The 19,103-nt window shown below is 40.8% G+C and overlaps 2 protein-coding genes and 1 long non-coding RNA gene across 3 annotated transcripts in view; all 3 read left to right on the top strand.

The window, feature by feature from the left end:
• LOC111964356 (arrestin-C) overlaps nucleotides 1-1,130 on the top strand; it is a 13,587-nt gene extending 12,457 nt beyond the window's left edge. The window contains exons 7-12 of the mRNA XM_070443491.1: nucleotides 25-163; nucleotides 283-367; nucleotides 448-520; nucleotides 610-747; nucleotides 835-918; nucleotides 1,028-1,130. Coding sequence (XP_070299592.1) covers nucleotides 25-163; nucleotides 283-367; nucleotides 448-520; nucleotides 610-747; nucleotides 835-918; nucleotides 1,028-1,130 — 622 coding nt within the window. The remainder of the gene's footprint in view (nucleotides 1-24; nucleotides 164-282; nucleotides 368-447; nucleotides 521-609; nucleotides 748-834; nucleotides 919-1,027) is intronic.
• A 263-nt stretch (nucleotides 1,131-1,393) lies between these two features.
• LOC139027783 (uncharacterized) lies at nucleotides 1,394-2,377 on the top strand. The gene is made up of 2 exons (XR_011479948.1): nucleotides 1,394-1,476; nucleotides 1,823-2,377. It is a non-coding gene; the product is annotated as an uncharacterized lncRNA (long non-coding RNA).
• Nucleotides 2,378-3,176: 799 nt separating this feature from the next.
• On the top strand, nucleotides 3,177-9,913 carry LOC139027720 (solute carrier family 35 member F3-like). The gene is made up of 7 exons (XM_070443492.1): nucleotides 3,177-3,252; nucleotides 5,114-5,507; nucleotides 5,918-6,137; nucleotides 7,602-7,727; nucleotides 9,029-9,221; nucleotides 9,409-9,498; nucleotides 9,663-9,913. Exons 1-7 carry the CDS (start codon nucleotides 3,177-3,179, stop codon nucleotides 9,911-9,913), a joined length of 1,350 nt encoding a protein of 449 aa, XP_070299593.1.
• The last annotated feature ends 9,190 nt before the right edge of the window (nucleotides 9,914-19,103 follow it).

The following is a 19,103-nucleotide window of genomic DNA, read 5'->3' on the forward strand; positions in this document are numbered from 1 at the left end:
CCACTTTCCCCTCCATCCTTGTAGAGACACTGCCCGTCTGATCGTCCGTAAGATCCAGTTTGCCCCAGATGCAACTGGTGCTCCTGGTCCCAAGGCTGACATCTGCAAGAGCTTCATGATGTCTGACAAGCCTGTCCACCTGGAGGCCTCTCTGGATAAGGAGGTGAGTTAAACAGAAATCCTCACCGGCTTCTACAGCGCATATACTGTAACAGCTATATTAGAATAGATAACAAAAAGGGGTTGCAAACAGTAGAATTGTTTTTCTTATATTGATATCAGATCTATTACCATGGAGATCCGATCAATGTCAACGTCAAAGTCAAGAATGAAACCACCAAAACAGTGACAAAAATTAAAGTCACCGGTAAGTCTATCACCGCTGACTCTGAATGTTAGAACTAAAATACTATACTTAAGTTTATAACAGTGGGCTCTATCCTCCAGTTGACCAGACTACAGATGTGGTGCTCTACTCTGCGGACAAATACACCAAAACCGTACTTTGTCAAGAGTTTGGGTGAGTAGACAGAAACCAACCCTCTCCTCATCATCTTCTAAGAAGTGCTCTTCTCCTGATCCACTAACATCTCCAACCTTCTCCTACAGAGAGACAATAGATGCCAATAGCACATTTGATAAATCCCTCACCATCACCCCCCTACTGGCCGACAACAAGGAGAAGCGCGGTCTGGCGCTGGACGGCAGACTTAAAGATGAGGACACAAACCTAGCCTCCAACACTATGTGAGTGGCAGTCTACATTATTTTCACATTCAAATCTAGACACAAACAACCTGAGTCCATCTCTGTCTTCTCCTTTCTCCTCATCAGTATGAGGGACGGTATGGATAAAGAAGTGTTGGGAATCTTGGTCTCCTACAAAATRAAGGTCAACTTGATGGTGTCTTCAGGAGGGTAAGTCTTAGATTAAATACATGTTTGCCTGTAAGCCAATGCCATGTTTTACATTGAAATTGAGGAAAATATTAAATGCTAACCAATTATGTTCTTTACTCCCATTCAGCTTGTTGGGAGGTCTCACAGCCAGTGACGTACAGGTGGAGCTCCCCTTGATCCTCATGAACCCCAAACCCCAAGGTAAAGTAATAGTGTTACCTAATGAATAATAGGATTTACCATATCTAATAAACTGTCAAAGTAGAACTGATGTGATGATGATGCAATGTCTCTCTCTCTACTCATTCAAGGTTGCTATTCAATGTTACTAATGTAATCTTTCAACTCTTTTGCCTTCTACAAAATCAACCCCGTTACATGAGCAGATGTGTGAGTAAAACATTATAGGATATCATTTTTAAATACGTATTAGTAGCATACACCGCAGTGTTCAGCTTTAATGAAACATAGTCTGTGTTATGCACATTTTAAAGTAATTTTGAACTGCCTCGTGACCTTGTGCTGTTTTGGTGTTTCCTTTATGATCTGCAGAGGTCTCCCGGTGGGAGAGTGAAGGTGAGCTTCTATCRGACAGACTTATAGACCCTAACGTACAGTAGACATAAATATGATGTGAAGTGCCCGTTCATTGGAGGGCTGTTGAACRCTGGTCTTTATAGAGAGCAGACTATCACCAGTATTGGATAGCGCTAGCATAAAGGCACCCGCGGTTGTATTTCAATGAAGTTCAAACAAGTGTAGATGAATCAGATGATCCCGTCACTGAATGGAATGATTCTAATTATGACATTACTTCAGCACAAGAGTTCACTGCCTCAGTTCATGTGCCATCATTCACTGTAGTCATCTGTGACAGTCACCCAGCAGCCATATTTATTGTATGTGTTTTGTGAATCGCCAGAACGCATGTTACCCTTGAGGCTGAGTACATTCCCCCAGCAGAAGAAAGACYAGGAATGAGGGACTGCAAAGTTCAATGGAGCAAAGCTGTTGATGGCTGTCCAGATTGAAAGGCTGATGACCAAAGCAAAGYAGAAACTGGAATACCTCATAGGAAGAACAATCAATAAAAAATGTTAACAGCTTTATATGATGTTGATTTCTCTCACTATTACAGGCATTTTAGTGTTGTATTTMAGTGGTTTTGTCAGTGTAGTACCTGTACTGTAGTACCTGTACTGTAATGTATGTAGATATCCAGCCATGCGTATGAGTCATATCATTTCACACGTAGCTTAATTAACCATTCACTCTGTACTTCTCACATAAAACCAAGGGGGGTTAATGAACACATTCAGTATAAAGGGGTTTATTGGTTTGCGGATAAAACTCTCCCCTAAACTACTCCATCAAACGGAGTTCGGTAGTACTCAGTTCATCATATTCAAAGAATTGTGTTTTTCTGTGGTATGTATGTATGTTTTGGACCAAATAAAAACAACTCATATACTTCTAAGACTGGGTATTCATCCATGCACTGCAGTGCATTGAGGGGAACTGTCCATGGAGCTGAACTGGCATCAGGTAACATAACGTCTTCATAGCAAAACATGTTTTATAATTAAGCAATAAGGCCTGAAGATGTGTGGTACATGGCCAATGTACCATGGCTAAGGGCAGTTCTTTGCACGGCGCAATGCCTGGATACAGCCCTTAGTCGTGGTATATTGGCCATATACCACAAACCCCTGAGGTGCCTTATTGCTATAATAAACTGCTTACCAATGTAATTAGAGCAGTAAAAATAAATGTTGTATACCGGTGGTATACTGGTGGTATACTGTCTAATATACCACAGTTTGGCAATGTTGACAATCAGCATTCCTGGGCTCGAACCCCCCAGTAAAAATGTCTGATATACCACGGCTGTCAGCCAATCAGCATTCAGGGCTCAAACCACCCAGTGTATAGTGTTCTCTACATCAAACACACCAAACCATGTAAATATGTCAACGCTTTACTGCAATGAAAAATTACAGGTATACAGTATTCCATGTCACTTACACACATTTCAGAGGGCAATATGTAAACACGTCTCACTAAACACACGTCTGCAGTTCTGTTAGCGGCTTCAAGCAACCTCCTGGTATTAGATGGTCTGTGAGCAGGGGGAGTAATCATAGTAATCACAGATCATTCTGGGTTGGCTGAGTTTAAGCAATTTAATTCTCCATACACATCAAAGGCTTACCACCCAGAGCCCATGGCTGTAGAAGGATTCAGTGTCCAGAGAAGAGCCGACACTAGAGATAGCCATGAACAAACAAACAGCCAAAGTGTCTCCCTCGCCCTCCCCTGGTCCTGCTGTCTTTCTGCTGCCCACTCCACAGGGTAAGTATATTTCATAGCTTTCTTCTAGTTTTAGGCATAAATCTAACGTTATGTGCATTCATTTATGTGTAGGTCAGGTGTGACAAATCCCAGTGACATGTAATACTGCATATTAAGATATTATCTATACATTTCAGTGCTTGTAGATAATGTCATATACAGTTGAAGTCGGAAGTTTACATACACTAAATACATTAAAACTCGTTTTTCAACCACTCCACACATTTCTTGTTCACAAACTATAGTTTTGGCAAGTCGGTTAGGACATCTACTTTGTGCATGACACAAGTCATTTTTCCAACAATTGTTTACAGACAGATTTTTTCAATTATAATTCACTGTATCACAATTCCAGTGGGTCAGAAGCCTACATGCACTAAGTTGACCATGCCTTTAAAAAGCTTGGAAAAATTCAGAAAATCATGTCATGGCTTTAGAAGCTTCTGATAGGCTAATTGACATCATTTGAGTCAATTGGAGGTGTACCTGTGGATATATTTCAAGGCCTACCTTCAAACTCAGTGTCTCTTTGCTTGACACCATGGGACCARGCCGCTGTCATACCGTTCAGGAAGGAGACGTGTTCTGTCTCCTAGAGATGAACGTACTTTGGTGCGAAAAGTGCAAATCAAACCCAGAACAACAGCAAAGGACCTTGTGAAGATGCTGGAGGAAACAGGTACAAAAGTATCTATATCCACAGTAAAACGAGTCCTATATCGACATAACCTGAAAGGCCGCTCAGCAAGTCAGAAGCCACTGCTCCAAAACCGCCATAAAAATCCAGCCTACAGTTTGCAACTGCACATGGGGACAAAGACCGTACTTTTTGGAGAAATGTCCTCTGGTTTGATGAAACAAAAATAGAACTGTTTGGCCATAATGACCATCATTATGTTTGGAGGCAAAAGGGGGAAGCTTGCAAGCCGAAGAACACCATCCCAACCGTGAAGCACGAGGGTGGCAGCATCATGTTGTGGAGGTGCTTTGCTGCAGGAGGGACTGGTGCACTTCACAAAATAGGTGGCATCATGGGGAAGGGAAATTACGTGGATATATTGAAGCAACATCTCAAGACATCAGTCAGGAAGTTCAAGCTTGGTCGCAAATGGGTCTTCCAACTGGACAGTGAACCCAAGCATACTTCCAAAGTTGTGGCAAAATGGCTTAAGGACAACAAAGTCAAGGTATTGGAGTGGCCATCACAAAGCCCTGACCTCAATCCTATAGAAAATATTGTGGATAGAACTGAAAAAGCATGTACGAGCAAGGAGGCCTACAAACCTGCTCAGTTACACCAGCTCTGTCAGGAGGAATGGGCCAAAAGTCACCCAATTTATTGTGTGAAGCTGTGGAAGGCTACCCGAAACGTTTGACCCAAGTTAAACAATTTAAAGGCAATGATACTAAATACTAGTTGAGTGTATGTAAACTTCTGACCCACTGGGAATGTGATGAAAGAAATAAAAGCTGAAATAAATCATTCCCTCTACTATTATTCTGACATTTCACATTCTTAAAATAAAGTGGTGATCCTCACTGACCTAAACAGGAATTTTTACTAGGATTAAATGTCAGGAATTGTGGAAAACTGAGTTTAAATGTATTTGGCTAAGGTGTATGTAAACTTCCGACTTCAACTGTATATTTCTTCAGTATGAGAAAAGCACTGACACCTCATGTGGGAATAATTCGATGATATCTTGAAGATCCACCAAAAATAGGCAACTTGGAAGTAAAATTGTAATATGGGCTATTTCTTATATTACCCTTTCCCATATGAGAATGATATCTTTATGCATCTGTCATGTTTCTGTTTTCTACAGGATAATATTTCTCTCTTTTTGCCTTTGGCATATAGAGCATGCTGAAAGACAGAGGGGACCCCAGCCCGCGGCTGAAGATGGGCAGGATGGAGGGCAGGGTGGAGGGTGGGTGGAGAGCAGGGTGGGGGGAAGGGTGGAGGGCAGGCAGAAGACTTGTGTGGAGGAGAAGAGAGAGGACAGTAAGAGCCGCTGTGCCCGCTGCCCGCTGAGAGCCATGTGTCGAGCTTTGTGGGGGCTGGTCCTTGGGTGCTGTGTGGCCCTGGCGTGGGCAGTGGGCACACACAGTGCCAAGCAGTCTCTGGAGCAGCTCCATGCCCCCTTCTTCACTATTTGGTTCTGCAGTACATGGAACCTCCTCCTCTTCCCCCTCTACTATCTGGGACATCTGCTAGGGGCAGAGCAGAGACAGTGGCCCACAGCCTGCTTCAGGTGAAACAACAGCTAAACAGTCCTCTGACAGGCAGGTGTTGGGCCCATTTCAGGTTGAGAGAAGGTTGACAGGGCTATGTGTGGSAGGAAGTCATGATCACCTCTTGTTTTTGTTATTACACTCATCTAGATTGATTCTCTATTTTGGATAGAGTGTAATATAAGGATTTACAGTAACTTTAGATTTGTCAAATTACTAAATGAATGGTTTTCTTTTTAGGGAATATAGAAAACCTATTGCCACAAACCCTCTGTATCAGACAAGATATTTAAGACAAGCTGCTTTGTGCTTTAATCTGCATGAGGCTAGCAGCTAAACAAACATCTTAAAAACAACCCTGCTGTTTATCCAGAGGATTGGTAGAAAGGTTGACCAGGTCACCAGGCGCCTCTGTCTTCCTGTGTCCCAGGCAGTGCAGTGGCTTCCTGGTGGAGGAGGACATGACAGTGAGAGTGCTCCTGAAGGGTGCAGCACCGTTCTCCGTGCTGTGGAGTCTCTCAGGCTACCTGTACCTGCTGGCCCTTTGTCGCATCTCAGCGGGAGACGCCAGCGCCATTCTCTGCTGTAGCCAGGGCTTCATCTTCCTCCTATCCTGGATCGGACTCAACGACCGGTTCATGGGTGTACGGGTAAGAACATCTCCTCTGTTAGCGCTAGATAAAGGGGGAAGGGGGTGGATGGACAGTGTAACACAGAACATCTACAAATGTAGATACTCTTTTAAGCATCCAGATACTCACACCAAAGCTTCCATAAAAAAATTCTCAAATGTATAGATTTCCCTTGAGAGAGCGGTGTTTGTCGTTTAATTCAAAGTAAACGGTACTGTATTGAACGACCAGTTGAGGAACGTTGTGATTATGGCAGCCCAGAGAGCGATTGTGTATGGTGTGCTGAACAAGTTTTGAGATGTATAATGGTCAAAGCCATATTGATCAGGCCACACCACCCACCAAACAGGAGGGTCACACTTTATTTGGATAGTCTGGATTTTCCATCAGTAGATGGTCTACAGATGGTCATACTGTCAACAAACTATCTGTTGATCAGCAACTGCTTGCTAGGACTATGGTTATGGTTAGGTTTAGAATAAGGGTTAGGATAAGGGTTAAGGTTAGGGTTAGGGTAAGGGTTAAGGTTAGGGTTAGGGTTAGGGTAAGGGTTAAGGTTAGGGTTAGGGTTGAGGTTAAGGTTAGGGTTAGGGTGAGGGTAAGGTTAGCGGTTAGGGAAGGGTTAAGGGTAAAAGGGAACGTTAGGTAAGGTTAAGGGCAAGTTAGGTAAGGGTTAGGTAAAGCGGTTCCCGAAACTCAATTAATTTAACTCCACTCCAACCCCAATACTATCATATTCAACGAGTGCAGAAGAAGAAACGAAAAAAAAGAACAAAGAAAGCAGAAGTAAGACGAAAGAGAAGAGCAAATAAAAAATGGAATAAGTGAAGAACGACTTAATGTAGGATTGTGTAAGGTAAGGAAGGTGTAGGGAATGGTGTAAGGGGTTAGGTAGGTTAAGGTTAGGGTAAGGGTAAGGGTTAAGGTAAAGGGTTAAGGTTAGGGAGTAAGGTTAAGGTTAAGGTTAGGGTTAGGTTAAGGGTTAAGGTTAGGGTAAGGTTAAGGGTTAAGGTTAGGTTAAGGGTTAAGGTTTAGGTAAGGTTAAGGGTTAAGGTTAAGGTTAGGGTTAGCGTTTGGGTTAGTACATTGACAGTTGAAATGTTACTGTAGAGTCTGCAGATACAGTAGTCTGTAGAGCATCTACAAATGGACTATCCAAGTCAAGTGTTACCAACCGGAGGGCAAACACACCTCAAAAGGCTGTCAAAGAACGGTGCGGGAAACGGGTCGTTCAGTACAAACCGTCACACAATGTAGCAAATGTTCAACCGAACTGAATGCACCCCAGCCAAGCTCTCACCTGGTAATTGTTGACCAACTATATATGTGGGGTTTGACTTTGATGKGTTTGAGTCAATTGATTAATGTGTACCTAACCTTTAAAAGGTGYTGTTTATGGCTGAGCAAATCAATAATAGCCAAAGTGTTCCTTGTCATCAGTGTTGAGCTGTGATGTCTTCCTGTGTCTTTTTTCTCTATCAGATAGTGGCTGTAATTCTCTCCATCACAGGAATCGTCATGATGGCGTATGCTGATGGTTTCCATAGCGACTCAATCACAGGGGTGGCCCTGGCAGTAGGCTCAGCTTCAACCACTGCCCTGTACAAGGTCATCGCCATTAAAGTCCTACTCCATTCTCCGTTTCACTTCATTAATCGCATAATTTCCTTAACAAAAGGCACATCTCATTAGGTGGTCCAGGTGTCCTCATGACATGGCACGAGGCGGGCTCTTCCTCTTGTATTCTCTGTTGCTCCCGCAAGCAAGCAGGGAGGCTGATGACATCAGAGGGCACCATCAGACCAACTCCTTCATTGGCCAACGCCTTGAAGTTTGCAGTTGGGTCGAAAAAACACTATTTAGCGCAAACATATTTTTTTACCCTTAAGTGTGTCTACGTTACTGTATATACAGATGAAGTCGGAAGTTTACATATACTTAGGTTGGAGTCATTAAAACTCTTTTACAACCACTCCACAAATTTCTTGTTAACAAACTATAGTTTTGGCAAGTCGGTTAGGACATCTACTTTGTGCATGACACAAGTCATTTTTCCAGCAATTGTTTACAGACAGATTATTTCACTTATAACTTACTGTATCACAATTCCAGTGGGTCAGAAGTTTACATACACTAAGTTGACTGTGCCATAAAACAGCTTGGAAAATGGCAGCATCATGTTGTGAGGGTGCTTTGCTGCAGGAGGGACTGGTGCACTTCACAAAATAGATGGCATCATGAGGGAGGAAGATTATGTGGATATATTGAAGAAACATCTCGAGACATCAGTCAGGAAGTTAAAGCTTGGTCGCAAATGGGTCTTCCAAATGGACAATGACCCCAAGCATACTTCCAAAGTTGTGGCAAAATGGCTTAAGGACAACAAAGTCAAGGTATTGGAGTGGCCATCACAAAGCCCTGACCTCAATCCTATGGAAAATTTGTGGGCAGAACTGAAAAAGCTTGTGCGAGCAAGGAGGCCTACAAACCTGACTCAGTTACACCAGCTCTGTCAGGAGGAATGGGCCAAAATTCACCCAACTTATTGTGGGAAGCTTGTGGAAGGCTACCCGAAACATTTGACCCAAGTTAAACAATTTAAAGGCAATGCTACCAAATACTAATTGAGTGTATGTAAACTTCTGACCCACTGGGAATTTGATGAAAGAAATAAAAGCTGAAAGAAATCATTCTCTCTACTATTATTCTGACATTTCACATTCTTAAAATAAAGTGGTGATCCTCAGTGACCTAAGACAGGGAATGTCAGGAATTGTGAAAAACTGAGTTTAAATGTATTTGGCTAAGGTGTATGTAAACTTCCGACTTCAACTGTATACGTGGGATATTAACTGTTGTGGTGGGCAGACATAAGCACAAAGTATTCACGTACGTTTTTATTCTTCAAGGTGTTGTTTAGAAAGCGAGTGGGAGAGGTGCAGCCGGGTACGGCCAGTGTTCTGCTGTCCTGTGTGGGGCTATGCTGCTGTGTCCTCCACTCCTGGGTGTGTGTGATACTTTACCTCACACATGTGGAGTACTGGCCTCCAATCCAGTACATCCCCTGGGACGCATTGTGCGTGATGGCCTCACTGCTCCTCGGTAACACTCCCCCGCTAATTTCTGTACATATATTCTATTTTTTTTATTTTATTTAACTAGGCAAGTCAGTTATGAACAAATTCATATTTACAATGACGGCCTACACATCCAGATATTAAATGTGTTAATTTGAATAACTCTGTTTTTAACATTTCCTTCACTCTTGTCCCTCCTCCCTCACCATCAGCTTTCAATGTCTTGGTGAATCTAGGAAGTGTGCTTGCCTACCCCTCCCTTATTTCTCTTGGAATGTTACTGAGCATCCCAGCTAATTCAGGTACAGAAAGAACAATGATATTTATCTGCTTATAAAACTCTAAACGATAAATCAAGCTAAACAACGGTGTCATGAGAGATCTTCATACAGGTTTTCCTGAAGTCATTGTGGGAATCTCTAACAGCATTCCACTATACCTGACCCCCTACTGTATCTCTCTGCAGCAGTGGATTTCTATGTCGCTGCAGCCCCCCAGCTCAGCCAGGTCAGAGTGGCTGCAGCAGCTATCATCGGAGTGGGCTACCTCTTACTGCTGCTCCCTGGAGACTGGGATGACAGTGTTGTCCACTGGATAGAGGGTCTGTGGCAAGGAGGATGGAAAGAGGACAGTGTGGTTGGAGAAGATGGAGGAGCTGATGGAGGAGAAATTACAAAGCCCAAGCCCAAACCAGCAGGCATTGCTTCCCTAACATGATGCTCTTTGGTTTTACATGGCAGAACTTGGTGTCAAAAGTCTCTCAACCAAAACCAGGGACGCAACTTTGGTTTTAGAAGTGGGGGGGAATAACTTGGTGGGGGGTATGGGGGTCCTCCCATTTTTGGGGGCATATAAAGCAAATTTCCTGCATTTCTGCACAATTTAATATGACCCATTGCCCTTTCTAGCCATCTCTATTTAGAACATAAAGAAAGCAAAAATGTACAGTCATCAAGCTAGGAAAGAGATCATTATTAAATATGTTTATGTGATTGATAAGACTGAACTAGATCAATGATAATTTAATAATAAATATTGTGTTGCACCTTMAACCAATAGCCTAAAAACTGAACAACTCTRACAAATAAAGTACAAAGACTTTTGATTGTCTTTATTCAATTTCATCCAGACCGCCCAGCCAGCCCCGAGCCACCTGCACGCCCACCAGTCTAYTCAATAACTCKACTCTCTCCCCAACAAAACTTCCTTCCCATCTTTTTTTATGTCTCAAGGAAAGGTTTGAAAACAAAAGTGTTCTAAAAACACACATACACCTACACAGTAACACACAGAAACAGTACACCCTAAATAAAATCATTAATATCATATGCGTAAATGTACTGTAGAGCTCTTTTTATCTGCACACAATATAGCTGGGTCACCCCGTCCTGTCCCTAGGGGTCCACGGCGCTGTAGTGCCCCAACCCAACACACTCCACTCAGCTTTAAGATTTTACTGAAACATTAATTATTGGTTTCAGGTGTGTTAGGCCAAGGCCAYAGTGACAACCAACAGTATGGCAGACCCCCAAGGCAAGGACTGAGGAATGAGCAGCCCAGCAGCTAGGGATTTCCTAAATAGTTATCTCCCCTGACATGGGCATGTTTTCAATAAAGACACCCTTTGTCATACTGTATTCCATATAAGGTATCCATACATTATGAAAGTTGCACAGTATACCCTTAGTCTAMTAATACATACTAGTGTATCTAGTGTATCTKGTGATACATAACTTGACATTTCTTCCATCCATTGTGGGAGGATAACCAACCTTCCAATTAATGGCAAAGCATTTCTTAGCCACTATAAATGATAGGTTACACAGTTTCTTCTGATAACAGTCTCCAGTATCAACATTTCCAAGCAAACAAAAACAGGGAGAAGAGAGAATCTGTAGACATGCTGAGATAGAAGAACATACTCTTTCAGCCAGCCTTCACAAGACCATAACATATTGAAATATGTCTCCTTTTGTGTTTTACACCTCCAGCAGAATAATTACATTTCTGTGTGCATGATATTCACTTTCACTGGCATATAGTACATTCAATGGATGGTTATATGAAAATGACTGGGCATTCCAACATATCTGTATCCATTCATTATCATCAATAGCATCTGCCAGGTCTTCCTCATATTTTTSTTCTATATGCTTTGTGTCATCAGGAAAAGCCTCTATTTGTCAGACTGCCTTAAAATAGTTTCAATTGGGCCTCCCGGCCTCCCGGGTGGTGCAGTGGTCTAAGGCATTGCATCGCCGCGACCGGGAGGTCCYTGGGGCGACGCACAATTGGCTCAGTGTCGTCCGGGTTAGGGAGGTTTTGGCCGGCAGGGATATCCTTGTCTCATCGCGCACTAGCGACTCCTGTGGCGGGCCGGGCGCAGTGCYCGCTGACCAGGTCGCCAGGTGTTTCCTCCGACACATTGGTGCGTCTGGCTTCCGGGTTGGATGTGTGTTGTGTCAAGAAGCAGTGCGGCTAGGTTGGGTTGTGTTTCGGAGTACGCATGGCTCTCGACCTTTGCCTCTCCCGAGTCCGTACGGGAGTTGCAGCGATGAGACAAGACTGTAACTACTACCAATTGGAAAAAATATATATAGTTTCAATCTTTGAAGCTTCTTGCTTGCCCAGTGTTTGCTACACAGAGAAAATAGTGTTGTATCTGCAAAAATTCACCTCAGCTCCATCCCAGACTTCCCTGGCTGCTTGACCATCTTTTCTCAGATGTGTTCAGAAATACTAAAAAGAGGCATGACAAAGAATTACATTGGTGTACATTCCTACATTATATTATCCATGATTTTAATCAATGGTTCAACAATTGAAATTCCCAGATCTCAGACTAGCCAACTCAAGATGGAACTTTGTATTCATTCACTGATTGTTATAATATACTGCAAAATTCACCTGAGCTCTGTAGACTGGTCTTCCCTGGCTGTCTGACCCTGCTGGGACACCTGTCACCATCTGATCTGCTAAGATATGATGAGCATAGTGTTGTGTACTGACTGCACCATGTTTCTATTCAAGCGTTGATCGACATGGTAATGTCTCTATAGTATTGGAGAAAAGTTGAAAAAATGGACCCTCCGTTACATCTTGACGTGTCATGTCGTAACGTACAGCACGCATAAAGCAACTATTTCTGTCTTACAATCTCTCTCCACCAGGTGTAGCACTTCGCTCATCGTTTAAAAACAAGAAATGCACAGTGACGGGGGTGAGGGGGGGATACCTAGTCATTTTTTGCGTCATCATTGCATGCGATCATCATTCTCAAAGCCGCTGTTTACTTCTAAGATCACTTTAGCACCGCCCTAAAAACACGATTCAAATTCGACACAAACCTTCAAATAGGTATGTAATGACACATTATAAAAACTCTTTATAGTGTTTTATTTACATTTTAGAGGCGATAAGGTGATAAGTTGGACAGATCGAGTGAAAAAAAGCAATTATCCCACACAACATCTCTCATTCTCACTATCACGCATTAGTTTCGCTTCCCCACCCGSCATTTTTTTAAAGCCCCGACGGAGCTCATTGCCTTYTTGAATTATGCAGAAACGGGCAGCGGTGGGAGTCATGTAATTGATTCTGTTGGAAAGGGGAGAAATTGTGCTTTACAATGGTATTGACATTACAGTTGATCTGGAAGTATTACGTTTTMGGGGAGCTAAAATAAGGTCAATTGTATGGACCAAGGCGATGTACAAAAGTGAGTGAGTTTACGTTAGCTAGCTGTCAGTTTTCCTAGTCAACTTCTACATCATCAAATGTACATATGTTGAAACAGGACAAAACAAAGGCTACAAAACATTTCCATACACACAACAGCTGTTAGATACTGCTACCTGACAGATACAGTAGCTAGAGGCTAGCTAGAGCTGAACTGGCTGTGGTAGCTGCTAGCAGTTCATTCACTTAAGCTGAGAGGGGATGAAAAAGTTAGTTACACTACTAGCTCAGCAATGGGAATCATATGTTATTTTTCTGTCAAACAGCAGTTACCTTGCCAGCTAGATCAGTCAACTAAAGAGTAGCCCGTTTCTGCTCTCCTTGCTTTTACAACTCTGAGAAAAAGCGCAACATAGACAGCAGTTGCTTCTGTTCAGAAGTTTAGCCTTCACACAGCCTGTCCGCAAGCTCTGTGGGGTCTGTGTGGTCCTAAATCCAGCTCAAACCAGAAAATTGCCTACCTGACCGCTCTGAGGCTTCTACACGGTCCCAAAGCACACCTAAGCTAAGTTTTGTATCACAGTGCAATGATAAAACTGGGAAGGACAAAAATGCAATTTCAGAAAGTGTGGGGGTCATGTCCCCCCGTCCCCAGTGAATATTGCGCCCCTGACCAAAACAATGAATTGTCTTGTGTCTTTTGGAGCTAAAGTGTCAGATGACCATCGGCCTGTATATTACAATATTGTGGATGTTTTTCTACTAGGCCTACTCGGTACCCCAAGGGCATGAGTTATGTGTTAGATACCCTCAAATACAGAGTATATCTGTATTTTGCTATGCAGAAAACAAAAGTTAGTTATCTTTTACTTTACTGATTAATTCTTCATATTTAAAAAAATATATATATTTTTTTCTTTGTAATAGTTTTTTTTGCATTCCAAAAACAAACTTATACATACAAAGAACAACTTACAAGACACACACAAACAATGACTACATCTCATCTGCCCAGACACTCATCCTCATACCCCATCACAATCTTGGTTCCAATAGTTTATATTTTTTTCTAAGAGATTGTTAGTTGGATAGGCTCTGTGCAAGGTTTAGTAAATCTTACCTATCATATGAACATCTTTTTCTGACTCAAATAGGATTCCCTCAAGATTGCTCTGTCCAAAAGATTTCAAATCGAAATGACGTCATATGTAACTTTTGATGTATTTGAAACTATCTACATTGGTCAGTCCAAAATTATTGTTTTATTCTGTGATGGAAACAAATGTATTTCCTGTTACCATGTCATTTACGGTTTTTATGCCTTTCGTTTCCCATGTGGGCCAATTTATTGATTCATTCTTAACAGCTATCTAAGGATTGTTCCATAAGGTTGTGTTTCTAGGGAGTGATATTGGTTCTTGTAAAATACGTTTCATTTTCTTCCATATCTTTACAGTGCTCTTAACTAGGAAGTTGTTCATGTTCTTAGCTTTATCCTTTGAAAATAGACTCGTAAAAAGATTTTTGGGATGTGCATCTACAATATGTACCCATTGTTCCTATTTAGTGCATTTAACTAGATATCGCAAGGCTTGGGTGGCGAGTTGATACAATTCCAAGTCTGGAAAGTTAAAACCACCCTCAGATTTAGGAAGATGTAAAACCTTACTTTTTATATATGAATTTGATTTGCCCATATAAAGAATGTTTTTGGAATTACCAAAAATGTATTTTAAAAACTTTGGCAGCCATGCCATTCTAAAGAGATTTACTCTGCCGGTAAGATAACTTAACTGATGTTTCTTTATCTCTATAGACACGTTAGCTGACAAAGTCACGAAAACAATGTCAAAGAGGCAGAGTGTGTTGTTCTGGGCTGGGTTTCCCAAAAACGTGACAGCATTAAGATCGTCATCATTCCATTGAAACTAAATAGACAAAATATTATTTTACTTCTTGTCCAGAAACTTGTTCCCCTTGGCCATTTTCCATATGATGTCCCTGTAATGGCGCATAGTTAAGCGCAAGATATTGCGAGGGGGTCCATCAGATCTTCGTTTCCCAAGTCGATGTACCACATCAATCACGTCTCTTAGCCTGTCTTTGATGCATGGTGCCACTTTTCCCAGGATATTAATGACTACTTCTCTAATATCCTCTCCCTCTTTTACACCTTGGATTTTCAGATTCCACCTGCGAGAGTACCTTTGAAGTTCAGCTACATTCTCACACAGCTCATTATTTTTGGATTGCATTTTCTTCAGCTCATTCTCTAGGAACGTTATCTTTTCCTTGTTCTCGCTCACAATTTTGTGTAGTTGATTGACAGTTTCTGACAAATTATCGATCTTCTTTGATGTTTCTTCTGTAGCCCACTCTATGATGGACACTTTGGAGAGCGTGGCGTCTTGTTTAGTAGACAGGGACTGAATTGCAGAGAAAAGTTCCGACATGGAAATGTCTTCTTTTACTTTTTTCACTGGTGGATTTTTACTTGGGGTCTGAGGTAAAGAGGTTGCAAGGATTTCATCCTGGTCAGTTTTGTTCTTTCTCTTGCTTGAGTTCACGGCTTCTTGTGTACCCATGCTGCTCTGGTTCTCGTTGTGGCTAGCTAGCATGTCAGCCGTCTTCTGTGAGACTTGAATATTTTGTCTACTTTTGTCTTTCTGTCGTGTTCTTCTCATTCAACTTGACAAAAACTAACTCTAAACTTATCCCATGTCCATTAAAAAAAGTTATAGTTCGTTTTTTTCAATATTAATAGCCAATATTTGACTGTTAWCCACCTAACCCTGAATAATGCTTTGAAGAGCGAGAAAACACTCCCTCTCACAGCGACGCCATCTTGGCCTTTCTCTAACGGACGAGAAGAAACTGCATCAAAGAAASTCTGATACRGCAGGATCAGGCTGCCAGAGAGAAACTGTGGCCGCTTATACAGAAGGCGCGACAAGAGGGAAAGAAGGCGGGGTTCAAGGGCCCACACGCGTTTATCGAAGGAAGAATGATTACTGGGTAACTGTTGACATTAACCAAATTGGAACTGTGAGTACTACCATGAGTACAGTTATTAATGTACTGCCAATAATAAATGTACCGTTCGAACTACAACTGATGAACACTTGCCAAAGAAAATGAAGTAAATAGATTTGCTATTCTGTTAACCACCGCTACCTCAGCTGAGCGTAGTTTTCCGTCGGAGTAATCCTCTCAAGGTTCACTGTTTGTTTTATTGTTCACATTAATACTTGTTATCTAATTTGTGTTATTTATTTTTTAATGCAGGAGTTCGTTTTCAATTCACTCAATATCGTTAGTCTGAATGCTAGGGGTTTGAGAAATCCTACAAAAAGGAAAGCTTTATTTTCATACTGTAAACGCAGTAACACAGATTTTTTCCTTCTTCAGGAAACTCATTCGGGTGAAAGTGATTTGAAATTTTGGAAAACACAATGGGGAGATATGGCCTATTTCAGTCATGGATCAAATCATTCTGCTGGTGTTTTGACACTTATTCACAAGTTTAAAGGTGACATTCTAGAATCCACATCTTCACAAGACGGCAGATGGGTCATAGTAACTGTTAAACTTGACAATGCTATTTTCATCATCTGTAATGTATAATCCTGTCTCATTGAAACATCAAATCATTAGCTAAAGATATTTTTGCAAGAAAAGACTTGGGTCATGGAAGTAGATGGGAATTTTTCAAATATAAAGTCAGAGTGGTAGCATTAAACGCGCCAAAGAGCTGATGCAATTAAAGAACCATAGAGAAAAGGAGATGATGAGCAAGCTTGACAGTTTTCTAAAGAAAGATAATCTATCTGAAGAAGAGGAGTCTGTGTTCAGGTTTACAACTAGAATTAGAACAGACTTACACGGATCTGGCAAAGGGCGCTTTGTAAGGTCAAGAGCAAAATGGATTGAAGAGGGGTAAAGAAACACTAGTTACTTTTTTGACTTGAAAAGAGAAACTACAAAAGAAAATCTATAACTGCACTCAAAATTAACGATGTTTTATGCAAAGATCCCATTAATATCATAATTTGTCAATTCCTTTTATGAAAACCTTTACAGCTCTCAATTTCAGGAGATGGTTGTGAAAGCTACATTTGCCACATTCAGAATTATGTCCCTGTAATTGAGGTGATTTCCCACTCAGTTTGCGATTCACCTGTGTCAATTGGAGAAATTAGAGAGGCTCTGAATTCAATGAAAAAAGGGAAATCACCTGGCCCTGAAGGCCTGTCAGTTGAATTCTATAGACAGTTTTGGGAGTTGCTAGAAGAACCGATTTTCAATATGTTTCAAGATTGCATTAAAATTGGGAAATGGTCTCCACTATGAAACAGGGCCTTATTCATTGATTCCGAAGCCTGATAAAGACCACTTCTCTCATTGACAATTGGAGACCAATTACTTAATTAAATGTTGATTACAAATTGATTGCTCTGGTTTATGCCAAAAGATTAAAGAAAGGAATAGATACCATTTATAATGAGACTAAACAGATTTATGAAGGGCGTCACATAGGTTCTAACATTCGTTTAGTCTTGGACCTTATAGATTATTCAGTGCAATTGACTCAGATGCGGTTGTCCTATTTCTGGACTTCTGTAAAGCCTTTGACCAATTGAACATGAATTTCTCTTTAGGTCTCTTAAACTTTTGGGATTTGGTGAATTTTATTAATAATTCGCATGTTTTACAAAGATATAAATAGTTCTGTGCTACTAAACCTTAATACTTCCAAAAGATTCAGTATCAACAGAAGTGTACGACAGGGATGCCCAATTTCGCCGTTTTTATTCATTTTGGTTGTGGATTTCTATCTCTAGATATTCTGAGTAATGCACATTTGTATGGCTTAACCATTTTTAACAAAGAATCAAAATGTCCCAATTGGCTGATGATACTACTCTTTTCTTAAGAGACAAAGACCAGGTCGCCCATGCCTTAATGCTATAATGCATTTTCTATTGCATCAGGATTAATGCTGAATGTTTCTAAATGTGAAATCTTATGTTTATTTGACTCTGATGAATAATAAATTGAAAATATTCCTGTAAAGGACTGTGTTAAATATTTAGGAATACATCTGTCAAAAAACCACTTAGTCAGACAACATTTGAATTTCTCTCCTAAAATTAAGAGAACTAAAAATATATTTAATAATTGGCTACAAAGGATCTTCTATACTTGGGAGAGTACTTCTGTCCAAGGCAGAGGGACTGTCTCGTTTTGTGTACCCCTCATTATTGTTATGTGTAAAGCCAGCTACTTGTAAAGAGATCAATAAGACCTTTCTTGACTTCATCTGGAAAAATAAGTCTCACAAACTAAAAAGATCTGTCCTTTCTAACAAAAGAGCTGAAGGCGGTCTAGAAGTGTTGGATTTTGTTGACATAAATAACGCTTTCAAGATAAACTGGTTGAAAAAATGTTTGATCGATACTGATTCAATATGGTATTTCATTCCAAATAATGTGTTTAATAAATTGGGAGGTCTTCAATTTTTACTGAAATGTAATTATTTCCTGAAAGATTACCTGCTAATTGGCTAGGTTTCACCAACAAGCTTTAATGGCCTAGAAAATATGTTTCCTGCACAATTTTTCCCCACATAAAGCTCTTTTGTGGAATAATTCAGACATAACTGGTAAGGAATAAATTATTGTTCTTACCCAGTGGCATGAGAGGAATTTGAACTTTTGTTTCTGATATTTTCGCAACAGAGGTTAATATTCTCGACATATGAACAATTTGATATACATTGAAATAGAGTTTCCAATACCTTTCAGAGAGTTATTTCTGTGATCAAAGCCGTTTCCAGTGGTCTAATACAAACTTATGAAAAGTTATCTTAATTTTGGGAATGATCACAAGTTTTATCCAGAACTCAGATGGAAGGCGTGGGCTTACTTGAGAGATTTGTTGTAATAACTATAATGACAAATTCTTCTTTACAATCCAACTTACACAAGAGGAAAGTTTTTCTGGAACATGCTATTCCTGACTTTGTCTGGAAAAATGCATGGTTAAGGCCTTACAAATACTGTATACCAAACAAAGTAAGGAAGTGCACTTAAATTTTTACATAAGATATATCCAGTAATTCTATGATTTCAAATTTGTGGTATTGATGATATCTGCGTTTCTGTGAAAAGAAGGTGAGAATCTGTGTTCTTGTCTTTGAATGTAAATTTGTGTCAGAATTTTGAAAAAA

Source organism: Salvelinus sp. IW2-2015, linkage group LG5 (assembly GCF_002910315.2).
Source record: "Salvelinus sp. IW2-2015 linkage group LG5, ASM291031v2, whole genome shotgun sequence".
NCBI lineage: Eukaryota > Metazoa > Chordata > Actinopteri > Salmoniformes > Salmonidae > Salvelinus > Salvelinus sp. IW2-2015.

What these genes read in the sequence shown, in the direction of transcription:
- LOC139027720 (XM_070443492.1), top strand. Translation starts at nt 3,177, where the DNA reads ATGAACAAACAAACAGCCAAAGTGTCTCCCTCGCCCTCCCCTGGTCCT. An exon ending in ACCGGTTCATGGGTGTACGG is followed by an intron (nt 6,138 to 7,601) that starts GTAAGAACATCT and finishes TTTCTCTATCAG; the next exon opens with ATAGTGGCTGTAATTCTCTC. An exon ending in GATGGCCTCACTGCTCCTCG is followed by an intron (nt 9,222 to 9,408) that starts GTAACACTCCCC and finishes CCTCACCATCAG; the next exon opens with CTTTCAATGTCTTGGTGAAT.